Consider the following 12187-nt stretch of genomic DNA (forward strand, 5'->3'; position numbering starts at 1 on the left):
CTGTTTCTGGTAGTGGGCAAGTTGGAGAATAAGAAAAAGAGCACTTACACTGAAAAGCTGGATTAATCTTACCCTGCCTGACATGCTGAACACCTTGCTTAGTGAAAAGAAAGTCTGCAGATATCTTCAGAGAAAAAGGAAATACAGGTGCACAAAATTGATGTGAAAGTTTATTGCCTCAGAAAAAAATTGTAAGAGAAAATTGAAGCTTCAAATTATTCTCAACTCCAAAAGGAGACATCCTGATCCTGCAGTTAAGCAAAGGTTTTTATGAATTGCCCAGAAACTCAAATAAAGCTGTGAATTAGAGCCATGAAACTGCATCTAGAATCAGATGCAGGGCTTTCACTTAACAGATCTGTCTATGAGTAATGGTTGAAAATTATAGTTCCCTTCTAATCCAAAAAGTGCTTGTTCCTTGAACAGAAGAGTAGTCAGCATTGTTTTTTAAAGCACAAAGAAAACCATGTTTCTGATTTTTCTTCTTTGGTTTTTTTCATTGTTGTTGTCGTTGTTGCAATGACAAAAGAGGAGCAGCACCACGTGAAGGAAGTGCAGTTAAACCAGACTTTAGAAATTCCATGCCTTGAGGACACGACCTCACAAAATTTGTCCAATTATCCTTTGAAATGGCTAGTGGTAAGTATTTTTCATCTCAGGTAGAAATTTCAGAAGGAACTACAGGGTATTTTTGCAGATTAAAATAGAACTGTTAGAATTTAGTGTGTGTTGCAGAATCTGCTAAACAAAAGGTATCGGTTGTGTTGGACTATGATAATAAAGGGAAAAAGTACAAACATGGTTTTGCAACATAGACACCACAAATGATAGCTGTTTAAGAAGCAGAGGGAAAATTCCATCTTAGTAGCTTTTAAATTTTTCAGGAGTATACGTAAAGCAGGTCTGTGGAAAGTGGCAAAGAACTTAACAAATGTAAGAAAATTAAAAATATAACAGAACTAAAATGTTCCTTTGGATTTCTCAGAGATTTTTGCTGCAGTGAAGCTTTAGTATTTCTGGAAAACACATGATTACTGTGTGGGTCAGTGAGATAACAGGCCACTTTAAAATACTAAAAAAAAAGTAAAGCAGAGCTGACTATAATGTTTTTGTTTATGTTAACCTCAGTGATACAGATGCAGACAAAAGACGTGCAAACCCAGTTATCTAGCTAACTGCATAAAAGCTATTTTTAAGCAATTTGCTGTGAGATATAAAGCTTGTTATATTTTTGTACTGCATCTCACTTTCTGGATAAATACTTGTAAGCATGTTTTAATGTAACCTTTTAGCATTAATTTCAGTATGTAGAGAAAAGTATCAGCCAGCAGTGTTCTTGAGCTTTTCCTGTTAATTTCTGCCTGTTATCATTGAGGAGCTGTAACTGCTGAGGGTTTTCTTAAAGGTGATTTTCAAATAATTTAGTTTTTTTTAGTCATTTGTCACAGCTCATTATCTATTTAGATCTCCCTTTTGCAGTGCATTCTTAATATTAAAATTCTTAACATTTTTTTAAGGAACAACCTTGTCCTTACTACTTTTTAGCATTGCTAGTTCACTCTAAAAAGTAGCACAGGAAGGGGGAAAAAAAAACCCAAAGGTCAGCACAATGACATATGTGGGTTGCTATGCGTCATTCAGGGTATAGCTTGCAAATATGTACCAAGGCATAGATGGCCAGGATGTGCCAGCTGCACCCATATCTAAGGGTGCCTGGCACACATGCATAAAGAGGATATGACTTTTAGCTATTATTATCAAGTTCTTGCTATTTAAAATCTAGAAGAGCTAGGATTTTCTCAGAATTTCAGTTGTGTTTAATATGTATGGGATGTTCAGCACAACTTAAAGATTGCTGCAGTGAGAAAGCAGCACTATTGCCCTCTCTGCAGGCTACAGAGACCAGGACTCACAAGACATAGCTATTTACTCCATAGTTTATTGGTAAGATGATGACCACTATTGGTTTTAAGTTTTGGGAGAGAATGTATTTGGAAAAAAATAGATGTTGCAGTCACTTACTACTGTGCAATGCTAGGGGTGTGAAGGAAGATTTTCATAGGGGGATTAGAGCTGGTCTACAAAAATAGTGAGGGAGTGTGCCTGGTCTTCACACATTGTGTGGGTTGCTCTTTTCACAGGGTGAAAATGGCAGGAAAGAGGAACTCGTGACCAAGGAGCCCTCCTGTCCTGCAGTGTACAGGAACAGCAGCGAGTTGTATGGGCAAAGAGTCCGCCTGGGTTTGAATAATGCTCTAAAGATTTTCCCCACCAAAATCATGGATGATGGCAAGGTGTTTTCCTGCCATGTGGTGTACCACCCAGAGAGAGTCAAGAAGAGCAGCACCACCATGAGAATATTTGGTAAGGAGCTTATGCCAACTGCCCATTTGACTTGGAAAGGTAACACTCCTGTCTGGTTCTGAAGGCCACAGTTTTTGAAATACACTACAGGTTTATAGATACACATGCATATACATATATAGCTTTTTAGTGGTTTAGGAACTACTCTACAATTGTTGAGGTACAACTGGACCAAAGCAATGGTGCCCACTGAAAACCAGGTTATATTTTCTGCTTATAGAACAGTGGATCTAAAAACCATATTTCCAACACTCCTAAAATGAATGGGTGATAAATAGTGGGTCTGTTAACGGTCCCGTGACTGTAGCTGCTTGCCTGAGGTAGCCCGTGGCTCAGAAATGGCACGGCCATGCAAGACTGATGCTTTGAATGCAAAGAAAGATTCAACAGGGAGCAGCAAAAAAAACAAAAATCCCCACCAAACCTGCATATGAGGGCTGCTGGTCACTGACGCAAGAGAAATAAAAATAGACGTTAATGATCTGAAATTTCCTCTTGTGTTTGCTTGATTCAGACATGAGTCTTACTTTTAAAAATCAACATTTGTCAAACAGCTGCAGTGTTACCTGGGTAATTGCTCAAGTATACTAACATACTTGAACTCTCCATCCCCTCTGTCCCTCCTGATGCTCTTGCCTTGGTTTGTGTAGCTGCTAGCCTAAGAGGTTGCTTTATTTGGCTTATTCTCTGAATTGCTGTGTTACACGTGGTTGTCTGTGCATGTACCCATATTGGCATATTGGCATGACAGGGGAGAGAGGCAGACAAGAGAAAGCAACCGTGGCCTTTGGTGGTGGGCTTTCTTGAACAGTGTGTGATGTACCCAGTCACTGCTGACTGGCTTTGGGCCAGGGTGCTGGGCGGTCAAGAACTCTTGCAGGTGCCCTGAGGGCAGGGTTGGGTGTCCCTGAGAGCTGGTTTGTGGTGGCTGCTGAGGAAGGTCTTTCAGACCTCAGGTCAGTGGAGTCCAGATCTTGGAGGAAACGCTTTTTTGTGCTCTTAGCCCTTTCACGTTGAATATTTGGCAGGTAAAATAACTATTTTACCTGCTGCCTCACTCTCTCCTGTTACCATTTGCCAAAATTGCGCTGCTTGTGATTACATCATACCAGCTTTTCTCCATTTACCTCTTCTGTGCTGAGAGAGCAGATGATCCAGAGCCGCCTCTGTGCCAGCCCACAGGCCCATGCACTGGCAGAGCAGGAGCTGGCAGGGAACAGGCAGAGACAGTGGCCAGAATAATCCAGCAATCCTCACTTGACTTTTGGAGACAAACAGCCACTTCATATGACAGCATTTCTCTTGTTCCTTATGCCAAAGCTGGCCAGGGAACGAAGAAATGCACATTTATGTCCTTTCAGGTAGATCCGGCCCCAAATGGCCAAAGCAGGACCTAAAATGCTGTAGTATGCATATATAATGTCAACAGGGCATTATATTGGTTCTAGCAGTTGTCCTATCCATTAGAGAGGACATGACTAGAGAACTGAGGCCAAGTGAAACCTGTGGATTTTCCCATCTCAGCAAGCCAGGGTGCTGTAACGGGCAGAAGGAGGAGCAGAGGAAGGTCCTGTTGCCCGAGGAAAGCTCCTTCTGCAGGATCCCTCTGACAAATGCGTCAGGGATAAATGGAGACAGCCCAAGTCTGAAAGGCAGCAGTGGTTCTTCCCCACAGACGTTTGAAGTGGCCTGAGTATGACTGAGAGCTGGGCAGGTGAAGGCACGTAGGAGACTCTCAATGAAGCTGAGAGTCTTGATAGGTTGAGCAAAAGCAGACAGCCAATCGAGAGAGCTTTTTTTAAGAGAGTGCTTTTGGACTGAAATGCTTTAAAATATTTCTTTTCTAGAACAGAGTTCTTTTAGATACAGGTTTCTGAGAAAATGTATGGCCTTTTTCACATCTAACTTTGCCAAATATTGATTTCTCCTTTTTTGTAAGAGTAAAAGCTTAGCAGCAGAAAGTACTATACTAAATATTGAATTTCTGCTAGGCCCAAAACATTGGTAAATATCCTAGAAAGACAAATGAATGTCAAACTGTTAACAGAGGCTGAGACATTAAATGGAAAAGATCTATTAGACCGTTCAAAGCTGTGCTTGAGAGCTGCCAGCCAGAATAGTTACCCAGCAAACATGTCTTCTGAGAAAGCAGAGGATAGCATCCAATACAGATGGGGAAATCATACCCATTCTCGTCAAAAAAACAAAAGGAAGATCAGGCACTAGATGTTATTTAGTCTCCCAGCTAACTTTTAGCTGAGATTAAAAGATCTAGTTTACCAGACTTTTTCTAACATCTGAAAAAGTATGGTTGTCTTCTGCCAGCCCTGCTACTGTCTGTACAGTTTTGGCAAGGCAGAAACAAGGATAAAATCTTAAGACATTCATTTTCTGATAGGAAAAATCCACAAAAAAACCCAAAAACAAAACAAAAAACAAAAAAAAAAAACAAAAAAAACCAAAAAAAACCCAAAACAAAACACAAAACCACACCAACCCAAAACAAACTAAGAAAAACCCAGAGGGGAAAAAAAAAAAGAAATTCCACCCAAAAGGTACTCTAAGTCCAGAAAACTATAAGGCCATGATAATTAAATACAGGTCACTCCCAGGCATAATCCATCTGTAACACTAGGCAGAAAAATGTAAATTTTAAAAAAAAGATGGCAAGAGAGTCCTTGGTGGATTCGTTATATAAAAAAACAGGGAAACTTCAGGGTTAGGGAAAAAAAAAAGAAAATAAAAGAAAAGACAAATATCTTAATAGTAGAGATTAAAATGAAGTTCAGGTTGGAAAGAGATAGAATTATGGATCTTCTAGGGAATCCAGGGGCTGCACTTCTTTCCAGTTCAGTTTTAAGGCTCAGAAAGGGCCAGATGCATGACTTATCCAAAGCTTTTGAGATTTGCTATATATTAGCACAGTTTCAACAGTCCTTACTTTAATAAATCAATTGATATTACTGCCAACTTAGAGAGTCTTACTGTACCTGATAACTTTTATCTATACAGTCAGACACACCTAGAACCGACATGCTGTGAAACCAAAAGAAAACACTTTTATCATTTCTTGTGGATGTGGTTATCAGAGACCCTCTGCTCTGGTGTGAAGGTGAGCACTGGGCTTCCTGACAAGGCAGGAAGTGCCTGTGGTGTGATACTGTCTCACATCTGCCCAGGTGACAGCATGTGGGTAGCTGGTACCCAAGATCAATAAATGTTCTGGGACTGGTGAAAGCCTTTGCAGATGCCTTTGGTTGGTAAAAACCCAGAGAAACCAACAACTTGGGAGCGTTTTATTTCAGCTGGACTGGGGAAGGGTGGCTCTGCTGCCGAAGCCATGACTGTAGGATGGTTTGAGCTCGCTTCTCCAGCAAAGCCGCCCAAGTGCAGTTTTAGATAGGCAGTGAAATACATCACAGATCTTGTGGTAGTAACTGCTGATATATGCTTGTAAACCACTTCCTTCACCTCAAATTGAAGCCGTGCAAGCTTTTATCTTGCAAGGTGTGTGGGTGGATGAAGGATTGCATTTCCACTCCTTTTACGAGACAAGGCTGTTAAGTCTCATTAGAAGCTGTTGCTGTGACCTTCGGTATCCATTTCACTAACACATTTCTGTTTGCTTTCCAGCCTACCCTGAGATCTCTGTTAGCCTGCAGGAGGGCTCAGCTGGCATCTTGCAGAAGGTGAGTGATATTGGAGTGGAGAGTAACATCTGTGACATCCATGTCACCCCAACAGGGCCAGGCAGGCTAAGCTGAACCAAACCTAGGTGGGATGACTGAGCTCACAGGGCGATGAGCGAGTCAATGTCAGCCGTTCATACCTTTTCTTCTGAGCGAGTCCCATCCCTGTAGCAGAGCATTGCTTTCAGTGAGCACAAACTAGAGCTAGCTAAGGGCTTGTCTGTGGTGGGGGCAAAATTTGATTTTGTGATTCTCCTTTTTCCTCCCTGTCTGCCAGCTACTGCCCAATAGCCTCGAGCTGCCCTCTATACACTGCATAAAATCTCCTTTCGAAGAAGGCCACCCGGTACTTGGCATGCTGCTCTGAGGGGACAAGCAGCAGCAGCCCCTGCCTGCCACATAGGCCCTCTGGTGACAGGGAGGAGCAGGTGGCGTGGGAGCAATGGTCGGGGCACCAATGTGGCTGCGTGTTGATGGAAAGGTGATGAAGGTGTCATGCTGCAAGCAGAACTCAGCTGGAGCAATCGGATGCAGATGGAGGGACTGGATCTAGGTCTGAGGGCCCTTATTTAGAGCTGAGCAGTTACACAAATGTTCTGGGACCTTTGTTTTATCACCTGTTTGGCAATGGCAAAACTTAAAGGGAAAGTCTGCTGTACCGCACTGGTCATACTTGGTATAAAACATATCTGTGGCCCATATGCCTGACTACCAAGCCACTCTGGCTACTAGCTATGACGCTTGGCTTCCTGTTGCATCCATGTAGGTTGAAGCTTTTGATCTGTGAGCATCCCAAACTAAGAAAGTTTTCCTTGGAAACAGCACTTGTTTCCAAGACAGGCAGAACCTTGTATTAACATATCCACCTGTTGTGAGGCAAGCCATGAGTCAGTCGGCTCTGCAAAACCAGTATAATTTTCCCGGTGACCTATTTCCAGGCATGGTGTTTGACATTTCAGGTTGTGCTGCTATTATGGGACCAAGCAACAGAAACTCTTCCAAGAGCCCTTGTCCATTCTTCATCTTCAAACAAACAACTCCTTTCCTTCTGTTTTCTACCCTTTCTTGCAGGACTTAAAGCTACTTTGGCTATCAGATTTGTATTTCTTCCTAGGAAGCATTTATAAAAATATCATGAACTCAAAGTGGCTGAAAAATAAGGGAATAATGAAGAGAAAAGAGAGGAAAGCAATTACACTATGAGTTCAGGTGATATTTACCATGGCAAGGAAAGAGTTTCAGCTGGGTAGTTTCAGTCTTCATACTGAATGATTGACTTCTGCTGGCTGCAATGTATCATGCCTGCTTTCAACTAAATGTGAGAACCACTTTCTTCGAAAGTGGGAGAAAGAGGGTTTTGTGCTGCATGGGTAGCACGTGGGCTTTTTTTATTTTTTCTTTTTATTCTTTGTTTAAACAGACAAAGCAATTGCTCTTAATGCCATAAGCTGCTAAGTAAATGTAATTGGGAACATCCAGGCAGTATGAGGATGAGATCTCCCACCGTGCTAGTGCTCAACCCTTCATCCAGCTTTGATTTTGAGGTCCTTCCAGTTCTCCCCATCTATTGCATGATGAAAAAGTAAATTGAGCACACACAGATTTCTGGCACACAGCCAGAACTACTGCATCTAAAGCACTCAACTCCTTATGACTTCTGGAAACCTCTTACATGTTGTGCCCTCTATAAAGGTAGCTAATTTTATATATTCAACATATCATTGTGCTAGGCAGTCTTTTTCACAGGATTTGTCTCTCTATTGACCTAACAAAGAAAGGATTTACATAGCAATCAGGGAGTGTCTCATTCTCCTCATACACACTGTGCCCATTACCAATTCCAGCATTTCTCCATGTGGGTGTTTGCCACTGAGGTGCTGGGATAGAGGTGCGAGGGTGGGGGGATCACACTACGTCTCTCCTGCCACTGCACAGGACTGGAGTGTGTTGGAGCCCCATCACGCCCCACCAGGCCCAGCACAATGGGGTTGTCCCTGGGCTCATTCAACAGTTTCTGCAGCCAGAAAAATGGGGAGGGAAGAAACATGATAAAGTGGAAGTGAATGCTTCCATCTTGAGTGGGATGGTGGGTAAATAAACTCTGTCTGTTAGGGATTTTGGAAGCTGGCAGCCAGGTGAGAAGTGATGGAGGCTAACAACTGGCTTTTACTGCCCCATAGCCTAACTTGAGCTGCGTGGTGCGAAAGGCGTTTCCCAAGCCAATCCTCATGTGGTTCATGGACAGAGCACACCTGATGGAGCAGCCTGGAGGTAACACAACCTGTCAATGGGACACTGGTGCAGCTGTAGAAGCGGTTGCCAAGAAAAGCCATGGTTGCTCATGCATTCCTCATCCTTCCCTGCCATAGGGAGCCTGTAGGTGTCTGTCTGGGTGAAGGGGAAAGTATCAGGCTTCTTCAAAGGGAACAGCTGGCAAACAGCTGTGACTGTAGCACCCTGCACTTGACAGTGATGGGAAAGATGGTTTGGCACAACCATGCTGTTCTTGCCAAGTCTTTGATAGTGTCTCAGCAAAGAAATTTGCAGCCATATGAGCTTGCTTTTCTGAATCCGTATTTTGCACAGATGAGATTTATATTTTGGAGTGCAATGAGAGGATCTTGCAGCTTTTCTTTTTTTTCTTTTCCCCAGAAATTTCTGTTGAACAAGAAGACTTGCAAGACAGTGAAGGTTTCTACCAGCTGAGATCAACACTGATGTTGCAAGGGACCCACCAGACACATAAGACCTTCTCATGTGCATGTCTGTTTCCCTTCCTTGGGAATGAAACATGGAATATTTCATCAGAAGAAATATTTGTTTCCTTCGGTAGGTTTTTCATAGATAGGACACATCTGAAATGTAAAATGTTAAGAACACTGAACACATGTATTCTCTGTTATTTAAAATACAGAAGATATGCCAAGAGTATGGAAGCTTTATTGTACAATTTTATCACACAGCTTGAACTTTCTGGCAGGTTTTTTAGCTCAAGTTCTTGTTCAAGCCTCTAAATGAGCTGAGAAACTCCTGCTCAAATATAAGATGCTTGCTGTTTGTTTAGGCAGTATCTTGCTGCACTTCTCATACCCAAAAATACACTAGCTTAGCCACACGGCACCAGTGAACTATTATAATCATGTGTTTCTCACAGAGCACTTCTGGCAGAAAGCCTGCATGTGTGCAATGCAGCTCTCTGAAAATTCAAACCCTTGGAGTCAGGGCTATGCTGCACATCTTCAGTGAAACCTGCAAAAAGCCCCTGAAACAGCTGAATCATTTTGGACAACGGAGAAACTCCCCTATAACTCGTACTATAAGGATTAGCTACACAATGAGGGAAGTCCCCTCCCTGGAAGCGTTCAAGGCCACTGGGGTTGGACAGGGCTTTGAGCAACCTGGTCTAGTGAGAGGTGTCCCTGTCCATGGCAAGGGGTTGGACTGGGTGATCTTTAAGGGCCCTTCCAACCCAAACCATTCTGTGATTCTATGATAAGTAGCTGGTGAAAGCAGGAGATGCAGCGGTGCAGAGGTTTATTGCATTTCTGAGGATCCAGGGTGACTGGCAAGAAAGGCAGACTCATTTCCTTTAGCACCCTTAGCAGCCTCAATGGGTACATCACCTACTGTGGTGACTACTTGCGGCTTAGCTGGGTTCACTTGTGGCCATGGATACGCTTATTGGTATGTTTTCCTACAAAAAAAGACTGCATCAAAAGCCAGAGCTTACTCCTCTGGAAATACAGATTTGTAGGGAAGGGAGATAAATGGTCATTTTTCTCCAGAATTACTCATTTCACCCAATTTGCAGTTTTGTAGAAATATATTCCAATTGAAAAGCTGTCAGTTAAAGCAGTCTACTTTCTTGCCTGCAGGCTATGCTAACTCTAAGATAGATCCACCCTATATAAAAATGTTAATATATTTAGATATGACAGAAAGAAAAGAAAGTAATTCTCAGCTATGTTCTGTGAAGGTGCTATACTAAGGTACAGTATGACACAAACCCCAAACTACATTTTAATCCTTTATAACAAAAGCATAACTACTATTAAGAACTGCTTTCATCTTTTCCTTTTTTTAATATTTTATTTCACAGACAATAGGTCTAATGAAGCCTCATCCGAAGCTTTTACCACCATGGCTTCAGAAGGTAGGATAAATTACAGAATGTAATAACTTGGGTTAAGTTAGAGGTGTATCTATAAATTTCTAAAGCTGTTGTAGAAATGGTTTTGCAAACTTGTTTCTGGATGAGTAGTAAGGTACCCCTTCCTGCAGCCATGACTTCAGAGAAAATACTATAAACAGATATTTTGGTGATGTAATCTATCATAATTAAGATGAAGCATAATTAAACTCCAGCCTTGAGGGGCACTTAATGTTATTTCTGAAGCTTCAGCTGGCATTTGAATATAGCTCTTTCAGCACTGAACTGATAATTAAAAATAACAGCTTTACTAATGGTTCTACCTTCTGCTTAAGTACTCAGCCAAGATCCTCAACACTTTTGCATAATTAAAGAACTGATGGGATGTTTCCTAATTTGCGTAAATTCGGTAAATCTGTGCTCTGCCCCAGCAAGTTTGTCCTATTATCAGCTTATTGCAGAAAGATAAATTGTTCCCTCCACACCTCAGCTGAAGCCCTTTGGAGATGCCTCTCCTGGAGTGGCTTGCTCTGCTCCACATGGGAGGCAGCTGCACTTCAGCAGTGGGTTATGTGAGTGCATCAGAGAAACACTAGACAAACTGCATGGAAAGAAGTGTGGTTTTCGGTGTAAGCTTGCTCCTGTGAGTACAGGTTGTTGCAGGTTGTTCTTGTCTCTGTTGTGCTTGGCTGGCTGGTTAACAGTCCTTTAATTAAAAATAATAACTCCTTCTCCTCATCTTTGAGGACTCAGTGAGCACTTTTCAGTGCAAAGTGTCCCTGAAATTACCTGTCAGAGTTGCAGTCTCTGAAATGCCTCATGGATGGAGCTATGCAGGTGCCACCACTGGGTCATATATGTTACTTCAATGTGCATGCTAATAAGGTGCATCTGTTTATATGGGATAAAACCATGTAACTCACCTCTGCTTTTTGAATTGAGGTGCTAGGGGCTCCAAAACTTTTTCCCTCAAAACTTCTGTTTCTCCAGAGACTTTACAGCACTTCATGTTTCTCACTGGACCATTTGGCTGACATCCGCATTGAAAGATTACTTGGAAATTAAGCGTGATGCACACTCTCACTCTTGAACCTTTTAATCACTCACTTTTCTCAAGCAGAATAAACACCTTTCTCACCTGGAGTAAAAATGTTTGCTTTGATTTGTTATAGACCTTGGAAATTCAGCACTTCCATCAGCTGTCACGACTACCTCAGGTATGGGATGGAAAAAAGCCTTCTTTATTACTCAGTCAATATATGTAGGATCTCTGCTTGACCATTGCTTAAATGTCATGTACACAGAGCCAGAGGCATGCCAGGGAAAGGTCAGTGTGCTCTGGTGCTGACGGTACCTGTGTGCTGCTGGATGGTAATTTGTGAGCTATGAAGTTGCCTGAGAAGAGATCTGGCACAAATCCTGCTAAAACTGTCGTGTTTGGACAGCATGTAAAATGGCATGCTGAATATCACATATTATTCTTATGCCTTTTTATAAAATGGAATAAAACCCCCTATACAATTATGAATAAATTTGTCCTGTTATGGCAGAGAGGTCTATGTGATAGAAAAGTTAAACCACCACTTTTCCTCAACCCAATAGTAGTGCATCATTCCTACTCATTAATGATATAAGATAAATGGCACTGCTTTACCAGATCATGCCTATGGATAACTATATAAAAGTATTTTTAACAGATGAGAGGAAAACCCCCAAGAGTAGGCAATCTCCTGGGTTTATATCGCTGTTTTATGTTGTCAGGACAATTCCTGGCAAGGCCCTGGCTAGACAGGGGAGCACCACCACAAAGTGCATAATCCACCCCACAGTAGTTAAACTGAACCTTGTGTATAAAACCATAAATAAATAACAGAGCTAGCCTGCATGAAAGAGTCAGCATTAATAATATCAGCTGTTTCTGAGTGCCCCTTGAATTTGTGGGATGTATTTTGAGTATTCTACCCTAACTCCAACAGTGGGATTC

At 42.0% G+C, this 12187-nt stretch overlaps 1 protein-coding gene across 1 annotated transcript in view; it reads left to right on the forward strand.

The window, feature by feature from the left end:
• The window catches only part of CD96 (CD96 molecule), a gene marked incomplete at its 5' end in the record, with an annotated part of 24398 nt that overhangs the window by 3357 nt on the left and 8854 nt on the right, over window positions 1-12187 (forward strand). The window contains 6 exons of the mRNA XM_010188201.1: window positions 530-639; window positions 2142-2364; window positions 5998-6053; window positions 8234-8324; window positions 8706-8882; window positions 11376-11420. Of these exons, the coding sequence (XP_010186503.1) occupies window positions 530-639; window positions 2142-2364; window positions 5998-6053; window positions 8234-8324; window positions 8706-8882; window positions 11376-11420 (702 nt within the window). The remainder of the gene's footprint in view (window positions 1-529; window positions 640-2141; window positions 2365-5997; window positions 6054-8233; window positions 8325-8705; window positions 8883-11375; window positions 11421-12187) is intronic.

Source organism: Mesitornis unicolor, unplaced genomic scaffold, assembly GCF_000695765.1.
Source record: "Mesitornis unicolor isolate BGI_N332 unplaced genomic scaffold, ASM69576v1 scaffold5007, whole genome shotgun sequence".
In the NCBI taxonomy this organism is placed as follows: Eukaryota; Metazoa; Chordata; class Aves; order Mesitornithiformes; family Mesitornithidae; genus Mesitornis; species Mesitornis unicolor.